General features: G+C 45.8%; 1 protein-coding gene across 1 annotated transcript in view; it reads right to left on the minus strand.

Moving 5' to 3' along the window:
- Positions 1 to 10,546: 10,546 nt before the first annotated feature.
- LOC144498747 (A disintegrin and metalloproteinase with thrombospondin motifs 12-like) overlaps positions 10,547 to 20,044 on the minus strand; it is a 557,508-nt gene continuing 548,010 nt past the window's right edge. Inside the window, exon 24 of the mRNA XM_078220368.1 lies at positions 10,547 to 11,570. Within this exon, the coding sequence (XP_078076494.1) occupies positions 11,389 to 11,570 (182 nt within the window). The 3' untranslated portion in view covers positions 10,547 to 11,388. The remainder of the gene's footprint in view (positions 11,571 to 20,044) is intronic.

Here is a 20,044-nt window from a genome sequence, read left to right on the forward strand (position 1 = left end):
CATTCTACATTATGTTGACATCAGCCAAGAAATTGTTGTTGGCTCAATGCTTTTACACCAGTGAGAGCAATGTAATAATAACCAGCAACTTTAGAATATTGTATTTCCCATGAGATCCCTGGTGCTAACAAAATGGTAAAATCAATATTTTGATGATTGAGAGTTGATGCTGTGAACTTCTGTGTCAATTCATTATTGAAGACAGAGTAATTGCAACAAGGATACATTGCAGGTACATAAAAAGAACAAAAATAGGAACAAGACTAGATCATACCATCCCTCGATTCTGAACATCAATTACACTTTGCCACACTATCCCACTTCCATTGATTCCACTAGTGCCCAATAAATGTGTCAACTTTTAGTTTTTAATGGATGGACTGACTGAAAATTACACAGCCCTCTGGGCAGAACATCAACGGTGCCCACCACACTGGGTGAAGACATTTCTTCTTATTTTAGTCCCTCATAGCAAACATCTTGGTTTGAATTTTTCCCAAATCCCCGTCTGCCATTGGGACTGAGAGTGGACATTAGATTGTGTGGACTACAATGGGATTCTTGGATAGGATATTAGCACCTGACTGGCTGCTGCCAGGGCCGCTGTCCAGTCGAGGATATTGGCCTGCTTCCCAGAGCTGAGAGGACCAGCAGCTCTGCAGATTTGATAGCATCGTTAATAGAGGTCACCACTTCCGAGGCTGCAGGAAGAAGAGGGCACCTCCATGTTGAGATGTTCCAGAACGTCAGGTAAGTTGTTTTATTTAATGTGCCAGGCAGGCCCTAGAGATCAAAAGGTAGATTTTCCAGGGCAGAGTCATAGCCACAGGCCCATTGCCTCTGAAGGCTGTTCTGTGAACCAAGGTGCATTCATTAAGGAAGGCCCCCTCCCCACCCGCGCAGCCTCAGGAACTTGCTGAGAGACCAAATGATTTACCTGGAAGTCACCACATATGGAAAGTAGACATTAACTGTGAAATAAATTAGGTCAATTGGGCATCTGCCTCTGGTTAATGGGCAGATACGTCACTGCCTTTGTCGCCAGTGAGAATATCCCGTGGAAGAGGTAAGACTTTGGGCTCCTCTCACAGCACCTTCCACTCTCATTCTATGAGGCCTTCCAACACCTAGCCTCCTACAGAAGGGCGGTAAGGTCTCGTCCCTAGTCTTGAGATCATAGAAACTCTACAGTGCAGAAAGAGGCCATTTGGCCCATCGAGTCTGCACCGACCACAATCCCACCCAGGCCCCAGCCCCATATCCCTACAAGTTTACCCGCTAATCCCTCTAACCTACACATCTCAGGACTCTAAGGGGCAATTTTTAGCATGGCCAATCAACCTAACCCGCACATCTTTGGACTGTGGGAGGAAACTGGAGCACCTGGAGAAAACCCACACAGACACGAGAAGAATGTGCAAATTCCACACAGTGACCCAAGCCGGGAATCGAACCCAGGTCCCTGGAGCTGTGAAGCAGCAGTGCTAACCACTGTGCTACCGTGCCGCCCTATCATGGGTGGAATTTGATAACCTTATGGAGGTGACTTTGGAAAGAGGGGGCTGTGTTATCATGCAGGAAGGTGTGTAGGATGGACTCATACCACCTCCTCATCCCTGTTCCAATTAATTCTAGGACAGGAAGGTTTTTTTAAATTCATTCATGGAACATGGGCATCGCTGGCTGGCCAGCATTTATTACCCACCCCTAGTTGCCCTTGAGAAGGTGGTGGTGAGCTGCCTTCTTGAATCGCTGCAGTCCATGTTCTGTGGGTTGACCCACAATGCCGTTAGGGAGGGAATTCCAGGATTTTGACACAGCAACTGCGAAGGAATAGTGATATATTTCCAAGTCAGGATGGTGAGTGGCTTGGAGGGGAACTTGCAGGTGGTGGTGTTCCCCTTGTCCTTCTAAATGGAAGTGGTCATGGGTTTGGAAGGCGCTGTCTAAGGATCTTTGGCGAATTGCTGCAGTGCATCTTGTAGATAGTACACATTGCTGCTACTGAGCGTCGGTGGTGGAGGGATTGAATGTTTGTAGATGTGGTGCCAATCAAGCGGCTGCTTTGTCCTGGATGGTGTCAAGCTTCTTGAGTGTTGTTGGAGCTGCACCCATCCAGGCAAATGGAGAGTATTCTATCACACTCCTGACTTGTGCCTTGTAGATGGTGGATAGGCTTTGGGGAGTCAGGAAGTGAGTTACTCGCCACAATATTCCTAGCTTCTGACCTGCTCTTTGCACATGGCCATTCCCTGATGTGAATTGAAGCCTTTAAGTGGCCAACTAATGCCTATGTAACAGTCTTATTCTGCCATTGCTGATATTCAACTAGTGGTGAGCTTGTTGGGGACTTGCCATGCAAGGAGATATACAAGCAAGTCTGATCTATGGGGAGGGTGGTGGGGCATCAGGAAGGACTGCCCCCCTGAGCGCCACCCACCCAGCCCATTTCACCAAATCTACTTCCCCTCACCAGCAACCTTTCCCCAGGTTCTGAAGCCCACTGTCACTTACCTTGGGATCCTATGATAAAGTCTGATGAAGGCCCAAGTGTATTACTGGCAGCAGCCATTGCTACCTTTGGCAGTGTCAGGAATGGAAAAAAAACTGCTATTCTCTGATTGCCTGACAGCTCTTTGGCTCTGGATTTCCGCAAGACTGGGGAGGTGCAGCCATTAGCATCCTTTCGCCTGGAGTATATCTTGTGATCATTTGAAATTTGGTATTTTTGCATTTGTCCTCACCTGACGAAGGAGCAGCTGAAAGCTCGTGATTCCAAATAAACCTGTTGGACTTTAATTTGGTGGAAAGGGCTGGGTGGGTGGCGCTCAGGGGGGCAGTCTTCCTGATGGCCCACCACCCTCCCCATAGATCAGACTTGCTTGTATATCTCCTTGCATGGAAAGTTCCCAACAAGCTCACCACTAGTTGAATATCAGCAATGGCAGAATTACTCTTACTGTGCCCGCCCCAGTCCAACGCTGGCATCTCCACATCATGGCATTTGTCCTGATTAGTGTAAGACAAAAGCTTCAGAAACGTGCCTCCCTTTTCAGCAATGTTCAAGTTCTGTATGAATGAACTTGAGATGCAAGTTCATAATGTCGCCATGGCAATTTGGGATTTGATCCCAACAAATTAAGGCTATGAAGCTATTAGGTTGTTTCAAAAACCAAACGTTCACAAATGTCCTTTTAGGAAGGGAACCTGATGTTTTTACGCAGTTATAAAAGCAAATTACTGGAATCTGAAACCAAAAGAGAAATGCTGGAAAATCTCAGCAGGTCTGACAGCATCTGTAAGGAGAGAAAAGAGCTGACATTTTGAGTCCAGGCGACCCTTTGTCAAAGATTTTCCAGCATTTTCTTTTAGTTTCTTTACGCAGTGTGATCTGTATTTGTGAACAGATCCCCAACAAGGATGTTGATCTTTAACTGCCCTCTGCAATGGTCCAGCAAGTGGTTGTATGAAAGTGCTAGAGAAAAGTTCAATAAGAAGATTAAACCCAACAAGGTTTGTACCACAGTGGTGCACGGACAGGAAGGAATGGCCTCAACATTAACTCCTGACCCCATGAAGAATCTGCTCCTCTGTCTGACTTAGTGACGATGTGGAGATGCCGGCGTTGGACTGGGGTAAGCACAGTAAGAAGTCTCACAACACCAGGTTAAAGTCCAACAGGTTTATTTGGTAGCAAATACCATAAGCTTTCGGAGCAATGCTCCTTCGTCAGATGGAGTGGTCTCTGTTCTCAAACAGGGCACAGACACAGAAATCAAATTACAGAATACTGATTAGAATGCAAATGCAAATCGAGATTTGCATTCTAATCAGTATTCTGTAATTTGATTTCTGTGTCTGTGCCCTGTTTGAGAACAGAGACCACTCCATCTGACGAAGGAGCATTGCTCCGAAAGCTTATCGTATTTGCTACCAAATAAACCTGTTGGACTTTAACCTGGTGTTGTGAGACTTCTTACTGGACTTAGTGACAACAGGTTAGGGATATCACCTCCAGTTCATCCTTGCTCCTGGGTATTGTGACTCCTTTTTTCCTAAAAGGTCACAGCACTTTCACGAGTCCCCCCCTTCAATACATGCTAGCCTGCAGTCTTTAAGGGCATAGAAAACTAACAGTGATGATATTGTGTTATTAATATACCTTGTTACTGTAGACTCCTTTAATGAGAGTTTGCCCGGTTCTCCCAAAAATGCTGAATTGGCGAGAAGTGTGGTGTAAATCACGATTGTTTTTTCAATGGGAGTTCAGACTCGAATCTTCCCACTCTGTGCAATGCAGAGGTCACACTCGTGAATATTATTAAAAGATTGTGGGGGGGGAGGGTGCGGTGGTGCTATTCACGCCAGAGTCTGACAGTTCAGGAACTCTGAGCATGTGCAGTGGTCCCGAACTGCCATACTCCCGTTTGCTGGCCAGCTCGATCGCCATACTTTCCTGTACATTTTCTCACCATATTTGTCTGTGCCTGGAAAATATTACCATTGTAATTAATTTCCAACGAAAGGCCAACATCCAAGCTGTTTAATTCTTTGATTTGCAATTATAACTGCACCAGGCTGTGTGTTACTTTAAAGTCATGATGTGGAGATGCCGGCGTTGGACTGGGGTAAACACAGTAAGAAGTTTAACAACACCAGGTTAAAGTCCAACAGGTTTATTTGGTAGCAAAATCCACACAAGCTTTCGGAGCTCCAAGCCCCTTCTTCAGGTGAGTGGGAATTCTGTTCACAAATAGGGCATATAAAGACACAGACTCAATTTACATGAATAATGGTTGGAATGCGAATATTTACAACTAATCAAGTCTTTAAGATACAAAGAACGTGAGTGGAGAGAGCATCAAGACAGGCTAAAAAGATGTGTATTGTCTCCAGACAAGACAGCCAGTGAAACTTTGCAGGTCCAGGCAAGCTGTGGGGGTTACAAATAGTGTGACATGAACCCAATATCCCGGTTGAGGCCGTCCTCATGTGTGTGGAACTTGGCTATCAGTTTCTGCTCAGCGACTCTGCGCTGTCGTGTGTCGTGAAGGCTGCCTTGGAGAACGCTTACCCGAATATCAGAGGCCGAATGCCCGTGACTGCTGAAGTGCTCCCCAACAGGAAGAGAACAGTCTTGCCTGGTGATTGTCGAGTGGTGTTCATTCATCCGTTGTTGCAGCGTCTGCATAGTTTCCCCAATGTACCATGCCTCGGGACATCCTTTCCTCCACTCACGTTCTTTGTATCTTAAAGACTTGATTAGCTGTAAATATTCGCATTCCAACCATTATTCATGTAAATTGAGTCTGTGTCTTTATATGTTTGTGAACAGAATTCCCACTCACCTGAAGAAGGGGCTTGGAGCTCCGAAAGCTTGTGTGGCTTTTGCTACCAAATAAACCTGTTGGACTTTAACCTGGTGTTATTAAACTTCTTACTGTGTTACTTTAAAGACAGCTCCCTGTGACAATCTGTCCTTAAAACTGATGGTGTTCTTTTAGATTCTTCCAGTGTAATCTCTTCTGAACCTTTCCACGTTCTCCTATGTTGTTTCTCTCAGCAGCACTTGTCATTCTTTTCAGTCTGAGCCCCATATTCATGATCCAGAAGCTGCTGGGAATAACGTATTACTACAGCAGGGGTAAACTTACCTTCGTACAAGAGAGTTCACATATGTAACAGCAACCTGCATCTTATATAGCCCTCATGACATGTTAAAATTAACTAAGATGCTTCACTGGCATGTTATCAATCAAGTTTAATGCTAAACAGCGGAAATTTGGATTTTGCAGAGATTGGGTATTTCTGATTTTTAAAATTTAATTCCAGGCAGAAGTGATCGAACCTCTGGCAACAACAGAAATAATAAGTACACTGGCAGTTATCCATAGCAACTGTGGACATTTTTTGCAGCACTATAATTGCTGTAATTCTGTAATTACTGTAATTATTAATTTTTAAATCACAGTTGGCTTCGCATTGCTATTTCTTTGGAGCCAGATACTGCAGTTAATACAGATAGAAACAAATGGAATTATTCAATGAATAGAACGATAAGACAAAATCTAAATAGTTGTTTTTGAGTTCTGACAAAAGGCCACAGAACTGAAATGTAAACCTCTACCTCCACGGGTCTGCCTGACCTGCCAAGTTATCCAGCATTTTCCGTCCGTATGTTAAATTTCCAACACCTACAGTATTTTGCTCTGATTATTTATTTAAGTTTTGCACATCAAAAGCGATCGCAAAGTCAGTATAACAATGGATTTGCTAATGATCATTGTACAGCATATAAATGTTTTACATGATACATTGTAACAAAAGTACAGTAGGTATTGTTCGAAATGAGCATTAATAATATTTTGTAGGGACATGATGTAAACACATTTTTCCATAAAATATTTGATTTTTTTTGCATGCACCTTGGATTCATGTCCATGCTGTTCTGATGGAAGGAAAAACTATAAATCATAGCAGTGTTGTCGCAGACTAATGTACTGATAATACATTGTATGAATACTCAATAGAAAATCTGCACTTAAACGTACACATTTTGATCTTGTGTGCTACTATAGTCACCTCCTCAAATGGCTTGTGAAGTTACATCTGCAACTGCTATTTTCACCCCAGTGTCGTGCAGGTTACGTCTTCCAATCAGAACTTCAGTTCAAAAGTGCGAAAAAAACTGAATTGTACCGATTTTATTTCTCAATTCAAGTAGATGTGATTGAATCCATTGAATGACATTCCGTAATGGATGGAAAATTGTGGAAAATGCATGATTAAACTCCCTGCAAGTGCTCTCAGCAGGGTGACTCCATTGAGAACGCACGTTTTTGTAAAATCAATGATTTCAATGAAAGTTTGACACATGAACTGATATGTTTTTATTAAAATCCTAGTGGCATCACTGCTTAGCACCCACTATGCATTTAATGCACGGATTTGTGTGCCCTGTGAATATTGCGTAGCAAGCTTATGGGACGCCTTGATAAGCTGGCGTCACGGTGATATCAATATGTTAAATGCAAGAGTAAATAGCCTTTAAAAGTCTTCTGCTATTTATTTTTAAAGTAGTAAAACTAGAAGGGTTTGGCGTTCATTTTTACCAGCAGGCAAAATACGCTCAAATCTAATGTGCTGACCAGCAACACATTCATAAAAGTCAGATAAGCTGTTGTTTACAAATATAGCACCATCATTCAATAGCACCACTTCGCACCTAGGTGACGGTGACTGCTTTTCCCAGAGACCAGTCCAAACAACCAGTGACAGTCATTTTGTAGCGATGGTGAGTAAAGACATAATTTATCAGATCTCTCAGCATGCTCTGCTGATGGACAGGCACTGTGCAAGGGCAAACCTTCTCAAAATTACCCACTAACGTTTGTTAAAATTGCGTGCACCTTAAGGTATGAAATATTCGATTTGCTAATGATGTTTCCAGATTTCCTTTTCCTTTGCCAAATTTCTCCACGCCATATCTGAAAACTTACCTTGGATTGTTGTTCGTGAGGCATCTTCCATTCTTGAGTTAGTAACCCCCTCTCCTGAGATCATTCTTCGCATAGTGAGTGTCCTTCGGTCCAAACATTTGTGTTTTTAACTGGCAGCTGGAGAGGGGAAGGCTGATTTCTTTCTCCGTCCTGAGCTGAGGGCCATCCTCTGCCCAAAGTGTATGATCATTTAAATCCCCCTTGTTTCCCAACACAACACAAAAAAGAGGGAAGTAGGAATAGCTGTAAAACTGCTGAGAGGCCCACAGGCAATAACCACAGAAAACTTAACTAGCCTTTCTTTTTTAAGAAAATGGATCATTATAACATTTCCAACTATCATTTAATCGTGCACAATATTCGGAACGCAGCCAGTCTAGAGTTGAACTGGGTAACAATTGAGGGACAGTCTCTCTATATAATGAACATAAAAACTGCAGTACTTGTGATGTTGTTCCAGAGGGCACTGTGCTACATTTTAATCAACTCTGTATTGCACCCCACCCCCTGAAGCCGGTGGGAACCAAATGGCTGTGGTATGGCGACCATTGCTAGGATTCTACTCCGAGGATCTGGATTCACTTCGAGAAAGCTTCACTTGCATGCAGGGTCAAGGTCAAGGCAAGTATTTCAAAATGCCATATCCCACTAGCTTCACACGCTGCTCAGGGTACAACACCACCATCACTCACTTTCTAATCTCTATTACACTTAACTATCTTAGCCTCACCACACCCTCTCAGCACTGCTGCAAACCTCACACCAACATCTTACAGCGTGCGCACACTTCCAGCTATTCAACCACGACAGCCACATTACACAAACACATTTCACAACACTCACTAACACACCTCCCTCTGTCTAGTGAGACCAGGTGTCATAAAAATCAGAAGCAGCAATACCTCACCCCGTGGTGACAGGATGACTGTTTGTCCTTAAAGCACATTTCCACTCCATCTGACGAAGGAGCAGCGCTCCGAAAGCTAATGGTATTTGCTACCAAATAAACCTGTTGGACTTTAACCTGGTGTTGTTAAACTTCTTACTGTGTCCTTAAAACCCCAAAGAAGAGACAATACCTTCCATTATTGCAGACTCCATTGCTATGGTTGTGGTCATTGGTAGTGCTGAAACCACTGAACCTGCCTGTACTTACGCTATCTGATCCTTCTTCTCACATCCCCCTCCTCCCACTCTCTGCTGATTTGCAAGCGGCAGATGATGTGTGCACGCAGCTCTTGATTTCCCTCCCTCCCTCCTCTCATCATAACTTCACCTTTCTGCCTTTTTCCTTTCAGATACCTTAAGAAGTGCCACCTGGCAGTGATAGAAGAGCAACAAATGGAAAAGCAAGAAGATAGCAACAAAAAGTTGGGCCAGCATTTGTTGCCCATCCCTGAGGGCATTTAAGAGTTAACCACGTTGCTGTGGGACTGGAGTCACATGTAGGCCAGACCAGGTAAGGATGGCAGATTTCCTTCCCTAAAAGACATTAGTGAACCAGATGTGTTTTTACAACAGTTGACAATGGTCATCATTCGACTTTTAATTCCAGATTTTTTTATTGAATTCAAATTTCACCATCTGCCGTGATGGGATTTGAACCCGGGACTCCAGAACATTACGCTGGGTTGCTGGATTACTGGTTCAGCAACAATGGCACTATGACGATACCACAATAGTGGACAGTAAGCTGGGAGATGTTGCAAAAATCTCCTGCTCCAGCCTTTATGGAGTGAGGTGCACAAAGTTCATGGACACGATCACCTTCACACTCACTTGCAACTGAGTTTTTGCCCTGCTCTGAGGCTTACATCCTGAGGGAAACACAGATGTCAAACACATGGTTCCTCGCTGAGGTCCAAGTAAGAGAGGCACTCCCTGAACAACCTGGGCAGATATAGTCTTTTGCTGAGAACACTTTTCTCCCTTTGCCTCCTCCCTTTTCTGACTTTTCCTGCTCTGTGTGGCCTCCATTTATTCTCTCTGTCTTGTGACAGTCCAATGGGAATGGAAATCATGGCACTGATGTTTGGGAGTTACTGGTTTGCGCAGAATTCCTAATGTTAGGACCAGGTAATTCAGCGCATGTCAAACAATTCCCTACTTCAGCAGCTTTGAAAGAACTCTAGGAACCACAAGACATGTCTATAATTTCAGCAACAACCAGTGGAGAACAAACAGGAACTAATCTGAAAGCGGTTGATGTTCCTAATCGACAGCACTGGTGGAGGAGGCTGGGACCTTTCCCTGCTGTTGAACACATGCTCAGCCATATGTGACTACGGCAGGCCATTGGTTGGAGTAGTGAGTTCCAAAATAGCAGCACTGGATTCAAATCAGTGTTATTACCCAATTAACATCTCCGAATGCCAACACAGTTACTTTACAGGTGAGATCATCTCAAGGCCTTGGAGAACAATGCAGGGTCGATACTGATTAGCAAGGCTCCACTGAGTCTAGAGAAGCCATTGTTCCTAGAAACTGGGAGATGGGATGGTAATCACATCATCGAAACCTATTTATCACACACATCGCTTTTGTATCACAAAACAGACAGACAAGGATAACCGGACACAACCGATTAACGTGAAGTACCCAGGACATTAGACCTGCCTAATGTGATCAACTACAATCAATTCAAGCTATTCGTATCAATGATATCCTGTATTACAATACTCCAGACCCCAGAGAACAGTGTAAGTAATGTGTACAGCCTTTGTATCTTCAGAATCAGCCTAGATACAGACTGGACTTCACTGGGTCCGGGCTGATTCTCCCTCATGCATATGGAAATTAAACCGATTTACTGAAGCTGACATGGACTCAAAGACTCCTTGTTTATTCCCTCCTACATGTATGTTGATTGATGTCATGATCCACTTACTCTGTATCCCTGTGGTCGATATTTATTACCCACACACTTAACCTCACCAAAATGATACCCAGTGGAATTACAGAAGTATGTGTAAGTGCCACAGCCGCCATTTTGAACCACGAAGGCCAAACTTAGCATCACTAAAACGGTCACTACCCATCTGAAGTTTGCAGTGAAAGTGTCTTTATTTTCAATAAATGTTGTATTTCCAATCTACCTCTGTGTCTTGTGATGTGGAGGTGTTTAATTTGCCAGTTATTATGATTGGTAACCGATTACCTAGATTGGCAAAGCAAAGTGAAGCATGCAGGCAGTGCTCCCCATCCCTGACCTTGAGGGCTTGGACTCAGTAATTGATAGATGTGCAAATTCAAATTGTACCTTAATTAAGTGCAGCAGCTGGAGAAGTGTTTACTGGGGAAATGTTATGGTTGCCAGATGTCTAGATGTGTATATGGCCACTTTAGATGTCTGCCATGGGGAGGAAAGTTAATTCTCAATTGAAGTGCAGCAACCGCGCCAGATGTCTGTGCGTTATCACTAGAAGGTTCTATTAAGAAAAATGAAGCGACCTGGGAGATTGTTTTCATATCAAGTGCAGTGGTTTCAATACTTAACTTCCAGTGCCCTAGTTTTTAAGGTTAAACCTGCCGAGCTGAAAAGTAGTTTTCCTGCACGCTGACATTTCTGTAATTAAGATAATAGTCTCCTATCGGTGTTGAAGTGAAAAAGTTGTTTTCTTTGATGCAAACTAATGGAGCTTGCAACGATTAAAGAACTGACTAAATTGGAAAATCAATGTGCATTCAGACTCTTTATCTGATGAAACAAAATTGCACCTGGCAGTTCTGTCTGCATTAGTAATTATTTCCTTTTGTGAACCAAGCAATGACTTGATCAATTGATCAATGCAGGTTTAAATAGCACCATATTGAAGGTAAGAGAATCATTCGAAATCATGCTTAAAGGAGGGTGGGATTCCTTCGTTTGTAATACGAACTCCAATATCGTTCATGAATCCGGAGCAGCTCTTTGGCTCAAACCTCGCCTGGTTCCTCTCCTCCATGTGGCGATGTTAATTTTCTGGCACGTGTGGCAACACTGGACCCGTATGGTCGGCATTGAGCATCGACCCAGTTTCCTCAAGGTGAGGCAGAATTTTTTTGACATTCTGTCCTTATTACAGATGTTATCTGAAAAAAAACATTAGCAGTGTTACACCAAAATATCACGTCCACTCTGTCCCACTCCTCACCAGCCTGCGCGGACATCCATTTGGAAGGCTGGTTTTACATGGGCAGACCAAAATCAGCCCCAATATCTCTTTTGTACACAAGCACAATTGTGACCAATATCTTGTTCCAGGTCTGTTCATAGGCTCATAGAATCCCTACAGTACAGATGGAGGCCATTGGGCCCATTGAGTTTGCACCGACCACAATCCCACCCAGACTCTATCCCCATAACCCTATGTATTAACCCGAGCTTGTCCCCCTGACACTAAGGGCAATTTAGCATGGCCAATCCACCTAACTCCCACATCTTTGGGCAGTGGGAATAAACCAGAACACCCGCAGGAATGGCTTAATGGCTGTAAAATGCTAAACCAGAGATGGAACATGAAACTCTCTGTGATTCCTGAAAAAGTGAGTTCATCATTTAAATTACATGACTCATGGCACTGTGAGCATTTGGATCAAGCACCAGCACTGGAAAGACAATGGGCGAGATTATCCAGCCTCGCTCGCCCTGAAACCGGAAAATCCCGCCCGAGGTCAACGGACCTTTCCATGGTCCACCCCTCATATGCTTCAATTCCCATAGTGGGCAGGATGGTAAAATTCTGACCAATAACGATAACTATTCTGTTATCTGGTGCTTTACCTTGAGGCCTGATTTTTTTTAATCATTCAGAACAACTGCGGGGTTAATCATCAGTCGGATAGAGAAGGCAGAAGTATATGTTTCAATTTTATCTACTTGGCACTTAATCTGGGAGCTCCTGATGGCAAAAGTAAAGCTATTGAGCCCCGACACATCCACTAATAGTAATTACATCCTTCCAGTTGAATGTCTATTATCTTGATTAGTAACATCAAAGACTTTTAAATCGAGGAAAGCACACAGATTTCAACTGCATTAGGATGATCCCTGACATCCCTTGTGCAATATTTTCTTCCTGGAAGGAAACCTTAGCCCCGTAAACGTGAGGGTTGGGGGAGCTTCCAGCTTGAGATGTTAGTCCTTGTTGGATTCTTCAAATCATCCACCATACACAAGGTACATTAACACAGTGACCTGAGTTTTACACAGTGTTTGCAGGTACACACCAGATCTGGAAGAGCGTAAAACTGCGCGGGATGTTGAGCAGTCTTGGATACTTCAGTAGGCACACGCAGGAGTCAGAAGTGCACCCGCCTACAATTAATAAACATGCTAAGGCAATTAAAAGTGCCTTTGACTAGGATTTTAGGTAGTCTGTGTAATTCCAAGGTCAGCACATGGGTAACACAGGCAGGTGGCCATCCCATCTTTTCATCTGTCTCATCCAAGGTCAGGATTACGGCAAGCTGGCACATTGGCTGTGTGAGTTGTGACGAGTTTAGGTGAGAGTTTGTTGTTGCTTTAGACTTGAGATTTTACACCTCCTTTGTTAGCATTTTTGATGACTCTTTTCCTTGTCACTCTGTTGGAGCATTTCTGCCCCTTCCAGCTCTCAGTGCACGGGGCAGTGTCATCTGCATTTCTGCAGATGAGGATTGTGCACTTGATTGAGGGCACCTCCTCCTCTGAGGAAGAGGGGGGCCAAATGGATAGGAGGCCAGGTGCTCACAGGCAGCATCACAGAGAGAAACCCATGAGTGGCGAGGCATAGGCACTGGGGGTACTGGGCCTGCAGGGAGAGCAAGTTGGATGGCACAGCAGAAGATGCCACTATCCTGCTGCCAGAGTCTATAGACAATCAGCCAACTATCTCAACATATCTGAGGTCCAGTACCTCAGGAAGCTTGCCCTCTTGAAGGATACCATGACTGTCCTAAATGATTGGGTCAGAGATTGCCTTCAACTACGGTGAGAGGGTCAGGTAGGCGTTTTTGCGGACACAGACGGGACTCTCGGATGGTGGTTTGCCTCCCTGGTGCAGGGGTCCGGGATGTCTCTGGTCGAGTCCCAGAAATCCTGAAGGGGGAGGGAGAGGAGCCCAAGGTCGTGATGCATATAGGTACTGCTGACATCGGTAGGAAGAGGGAAGGGGTCATGAAAAGAGAATATAGGGAGTTGGGTAGACAGCTGAGAAAGAGGAATGCAAAGGTAGTAATCTCGGGATTGCTGCCTGTGCCGCGGGAGAGTGAGAACAGGAATCGGTGGAGAATTAATGCGTGGCTGAGGGACTGGAGCAAGGGACAAGGATTTGGGTACTTGGATCATTGGGACCTCTTTAGGGGCAGGTGTGACCTGTTTAAAAAAGACGGGTGGCACTTGAATCCCAGGGGGACCAATATCCTGGCGGGAAGGTTGGCTAAGGCTACTGGTGAGACTTTAAACTAGAAAGGTTGGGGGGAGGGAATAGAAATGAGGGGACTGAGAGCGAGGAGGTTAGCTCGCAAATAGATAAGGAATGTAGACAGGGTAAGAGGGAGGTTAGACGAGTGAGGGAGAAGGGAAGTGCTCAGGCTGAAGGTCTGAGATGTGTCTATTTTAATGCCAGGAGTGTAGTGAATAAAGTGGATGAGCTTGGAGCGTGGATTGCTGCTTCGAATTGTGATGTGGTGGCCATTACGGAGACTTGGATGTCTCAGGGACAGGACTGGGTGCTTCAGGTGCCGGGTTTTAGATGTTTCAGGAAGGACAGGGAGGGAGGCAAGAGAGGGGGGGGAGTGGCACTGTTGATCAGGGATAGTGTCACGGCTGTAGAGAAGGTGGACGCCGTGGAGGGACTGACTACGGAATCTCTGTGGGTGGAGGTTAGGAACAGGAAGGGGTCGGTAACTTTGCTGGGTGTTTTCTATAGGCCGCCCAATAGTAACAGAGATGTTGAGGAGCAGATGGGGAAACAGATCCTGGAGAGATGTAGGAATAACAGAGTTGTCGTGATGGGAGATTTTAATTTCCCAAACATAGATTGGAATATCCCTAGGGCTAGGGGTTTGGATGGAGAGGAGTTTGTTAGGTGTGTCCAGGAGAGTTTCCTGACACAGTATGTGGATAAGCCTACTAGAGGAGAGGCTGTTCTTGATCTGGTGCTGGCTAATGAACCTGGACAGGTGGAGGATCTCTCGGTGGGTGAGCATCTTGGGGATAGCGATCATAATTCTATCTCCTTCACGATAGCATTGGAAAGAGATAGGGTCAGGCAGGCTAGGAAAGTGTTTCTCTGGAGTAAAGGGAAATACAGTGTCATCAGGGAGGAAATTAGACGGGTAAATTGGAAGGAGGCATTCTTGGGGAAAAGTACCGAAGGAAAGTGGAGGATTTTCAAGGAATGTTTGTCTGGAGCTCTGCATGACAACGTTCCGATGAGACAGGGGGGTGTTGGTAGGGTACGGGAACCGTGGTGCACGAAGGTTGTGATGAACCTGGTAAATAAGAAAAGAGAGGCGTACAGAAGGTTCAGAGAGCTAGGAGGTGTTAAGGATTTAGAGGAGTATACGCGATGTAGGAAGGAGCTTAAGAAGGAAATTAGGAGAGCGAGAAGGGGTCATGAGAAGACCTTGGCGGGTAAGATTAAGGAGAATCCCAAGGCTTTCTACAAATATGTCAAGAGTAAAAGGATGAGATGTGAAGGCATAGGACCCTTAAAAGGTGAAGGGGGAAAAGTTTGTGCGGAACCGTTAGAAATGGCGGAGGTGCTTAATGAATACTTTACCTCGGTATTCACGGTGGAAAGGGATCTGGGTGGTTGTACTGCTGGATTGCGGAGGACAGAAAGGATCGAGCATGTGGACATAAAGAAAGAGGATGTGTTGGAACTATTGAATGGCATCAAGGTTGGTAAGTCGCCGGGACCGGATGGGATGTACCCCAGGTTACTGTGGGAGGCGAGGGAGGAGATTGCGGAGCCTTTGGCGATGATCTTTGCATCGTCGATGGAGACGGGAGAGGTTCCGGAGGATTGGAGGATTGCGGATGTGGTCCCTATATTCAAGAAAGGGAACAGGGACAGCCCGGGAAATTACCGACCGGTGAGTCTAACCTCAGTGGTTGGTAAGTTGATGGAGAGGATCCTGAGAGACAGGATTTATGATCATCTAGAGAAGTTTAGTATGATCAAAAGTAGTCAGCACGGCTTTGTCAGGGGCAGGTCGTGCCTTACGAGCCTGGTTGAGTTCTTTGAAAATGTGACCAAGCACATTGACGAAGGAAGAGCGGTGGATGTGGTCTATATGGACTTCAGCAAAGCGTTCGATAAGGTCCCCCATGCAAGACTTCTTGAGAAAGTGAGAGGGCATGGGATCCAAGGGGCTGTTGCCTTGTGGATCCAGAACTGGCTTGCCTGCAGAAGGCAGAGAGTGGCTGTGGAGGGGTCTTTCTCTGCATGGAGGTCAGTGACCAGTGGAGTGCCCCAGGGATCTGTTCTGGGACCCTTGCTGTTTGTCATTTTCATAAATGACCTGGATGAGGAAGTGGAGGGATGGGTTGGTAAGTTTGCTGACGACACCAAGGTAGGTGGTGTTGTGGATAGTTTGGAGGGATGTCAGAAGTTGCAGCGAGACATAGATAGAATGCAAGACTGGGCGGAGAAGTGGCAGATGGACTTCAACCCGGATAAGTGTGTAGTGATCCATTTTGGCAGATCCAATGGGATGGAGCAGCAGTATAAAATGAAGGGTACCATTCTTAGCAGTGTAGAGGATCAGAAGGACCTTGGGGTCCGGGTCCATAGGACTCTTAAATCGGCCTCGCAGGTGGAGGATGCGGTCAAGAAGGCGTATGGCGTACTAGCCTTCATTAATCGAGGGATTGAGTTTAGGAGTCGGGAGATAATGCTGCAGCTTTATAGGACCCTGGTTAGACCCCACTTGGAGTACTGCGCGCAGTTCTGGTCACCTCATTACAGGAAAGATGTTGAAGCCATTGAAAGGGTGCAGAGGAGATTTACAAGGATGTTGCCTGGATTGGGGGGCATGCCTTATGAGGATAGGTTGAGGGAGCTTGGTCTCTTCTCCCTGGAGAGACGAAGGATGAGAGGTGACCTGATAGAGGTTTACAAGATGTTGAGGGGTCTGGATAGGGTGGACTCTCAGAGGCTATTTCCAAGGGCTGAAATGGTTGCTACGAGAGGACACAGGTTTAAGGTGCTGGGGGGTAGGTACAGGGGGGATGTCAGGGGTAAGTTTTTCACTCAGAGGGTGGTGGGTGAGTGGAATCGGCTGACGTCGGTGGTGGTGGAGGCAAACTCGTTGGGGTCTTTTAAGAGACTTCTGGATGAGTACATGGGATTTAATGGGATTGAGGGCTATAGATAGGCCTAGAGGTGGGGATGTGATCGGCGCATCTTGTGGGCCGAAGGGCCTGTTTGTGCTGTGGCTTTCTATGTTCTATGTTCTAACTACGTGGGCGGGCACCCAATGCCAGTGGTTCCGAAGGTCACAATGGCCTCAATTTTTATGCATCCGGATCTTTCCAATGGTCAGTGGGGGGATCTATGTGGAATCTCCCAATCAGCTGCCCATATTGCATCAAGCCTGTAACTGACATTCTCTTCAGACAGGTTTTTTAAAATTCATTCGTGGGACATGGGCATTGCTGGTTGGCCAGCATTCATTGCCCATCCCTTGTTAACCTTGGAGGGCAGTTGAGAATCAACTACATTGCTCTGGAGTCACATGTAGACCTTACCGGGTAAGGACAGCAGATTTCCATCCCTAAAAGACATTGGAGAATCAGATTTTTCTGACAATCGACAATGGTTTCATGGTTATCAGTAGATTCTTAATTCCAGATTTTAAAAAAATTAAATTCAAATTCTACCATCTGCCAAGGCGGGATTTGAACCTGAGTCCCCAGAACATTAGTTGAGTTTCTGGATTAATAGTCCAGCAAAAATACCACGAGACCATTGCCTCCCCTGGTTTGCTCATTCATTCATTACAGGATGGACCAAGTCAGCTAGGCTGAACAAGCCAGAGGCTTCACAGCTATTGCAGGCTTCCCTTGCATACTGCACTCATGTGGCTAGCAAGACTCCTGGAAGCATGCCGGGTGTCTTTGTTAATAGGAAGGGTTGCCAATCCATGAACATCCAAATTATATGCAGCCACAGGACATAATTTTTTCAAGTCTGCGCAGGGTGCTAGGTAGCTCCTATGATGCATACATTCTGCGACCCTTCCAGGTGCCAAGAATGTCCGTGGCTCTGGCTCAGCTGGAAGACTGGGTGTCAAAGAGTATCCATTGAACTCATGATATCACTCTGGCACCTTAGGACAGAGGCGGAAGAGAGTTACAACCAGTGTCGTGCCTCGACAAGGTGATTGAGAGGAAAATAGGGTTACAGAAGATGAGGTTCCACTGTCTGGACTGCTCTGGACTGGGGAGCCTTGCAAAACCCTCCAGAGTGAGTGCCACTTATCATTGTTGTCTGCAGCGCTCTGAACAACCTGACACTGGCAAGAGGCAACCCCACTCAAGGATGACAATACCGAGGCAAATCCAAATGCCTCAGACAAAGACTCTGCAAATAGATCTGATGTGGAGCCTGGGCAGGAACAAGGTGCAGTTGAGGAGCCAGATATTAGGAACCTTCAGGGAGGCAGGAACACCAGGAGGTCTTGATTCAACTCATCTGCCTGGGCTTGGCTTCCTTCAGAACCCAAGAGCACCGCCACTTTCAAGACAATACAATGCCGTGACCCCAGTGTCGCCTCACAAACCCTGTAATAAAGTTTGCTGTCCCTGTTGCCCTTCACAAGGCATTGATGGGGCCTGTACCGATGGAAAACATGAAGAACAGTCAAGGCATTGACACTAAGGCCAGAGTGTTACAGCTGTTCACTCCGGTAGGATTTTCCCATCCCGCTACAGTGAATGTCTACAGTGAAATTGTGCCAAATTCTCCAACCTTGCTGCAGCGGAAACATGGCATGAACGGCCGGTAAGATCACGCTCTAAGCCTTGAATTATCTTGAAACAGAGATGCAATCAAAAAAAAACAGAACATACAATCCAAAAGAGAAAATGCTGGAAAATCTCAGCAGGTCTGGCAGCATCTGTAAGGAGAGAAAAGAGCTGATGTTTCGAGTCCAGATGACCCTTTGTCAAAACATACAATGGTTGACATAATTAGATTTTTTAAAAATTGCGTTGCGGAAAACAACTAACGTCATCTTTAAAAACCCCTTCCTTGTTCACAGTGCCTTAAACTTACACCTGGTGAGTGATAAATCTTTGTACTCCCAACCCCACCCGTCTCGTTGGCAGCAGCATTGGAGCCAGATTGCTGTCTCTGCTGTCGTGTCAGCCCTGATGACCTTGTTAATTGTTCTCTGGACGCCTGGGAAGGAGAGCCCAGCACTTCTCAGTTGTCGCAGAAGATGGAACGGTGACTGACAGAGGGGCAGGGGAGCTGCCGCCACTCATCCGGAACCCCATGAGAGGGCAGGCAGCTCATTCACCAACGTGAGGTCTATCTATACCTCCCAGTTCAATGTTGATGGATGGGTACCTGGCAAAGGGACTGGGTGCCGCATCCATTTCTCATACTGGCACTAACCTCCTGATGTCGTTACCTGCGTGTGGGTTTGTAGGTCCAAGTGCAACCCCAGGAACCCTTGATTCTGCTCCTGGAGCTACCTCTCCATGAGATTTGCCACTCTTTCAATGGAGGAGGCTTGATGCTCGGTGCTCATACTCCACATGGACTCCATGACAAAGACCATGCCACACAGACATGCAAGGATCTCTGCCAGATCTCCCCGCACATCCTGCTGGACATCTAGCATCTGCTGTCTGATGGAGGACTACAGAGGCTGGTCATCTGCCAGAGGACCAGTACTCCTCTGAATGTTAGTGCCCTGGGCACTTGCTGCCTCCACCAGTTGCTCATGAGACTGTGATGTACCCTCACCACTGTACACTACCAACTGAGCCTATGTGCTATTGCGCAGCGATGTGCCAGTATCTGCACGGGTACTTGCTGCAGTGAGAGAGTGTGATACAGTGCATCTGTCATCAACTCCTATTCTGGTGTTAATGGAGGGTCCTGGGGGTCTTGGCTGCTCATCTGAGGGAGGAAAACAATCGATCAGTATTATCACACAGTCACTGTCCCTGCGAGACAGCCGGGTTTGAATGATATTAATGGCGTCATGCTGATTGCTGAATCACTGGGGACTCTCAGTCAAAAATCCTTATGAGGGAGGCGACAGCCCTTCATTCTTTTCAATCTTCGCCTGTCCTCCTTCTTTCCACTGGCCTTCCTCTGAAACACCGGCCTCTCTGTGACCTGAGGACATTCCTCTGTGCTCACACTCGAGTTCTAGGGCACCTACTTTATTGCTGGTGAGAATGACAAGGTTGGCCATTCCACCACCAGTTACGGAGCTCTCAGCATCATTGTGACTTTTTTTCTCCTGTAAGTGCAAAGGTCCATTCGTGACTCAACTCTTCACCTGGAACACCATACCATGCTCTCCCACCACCCACCTTTCCCCCTCCACCAACGTGA

Source organism: Mustelus asterias, chromosome 1, assembly GCF_964213995.1.
Source record: "Mustelus asterias chromosome 1, sMusAst1.hap1.1, whole genome shotgun sequence".
Classification (NCBI taxonomy): domain Eukaryota; kingdom Metazoa; phylum Chordata; class Chondrichthyes; order Carcharhiniformes; family Triakidae; genus Mustelus; species Mustelus asterias.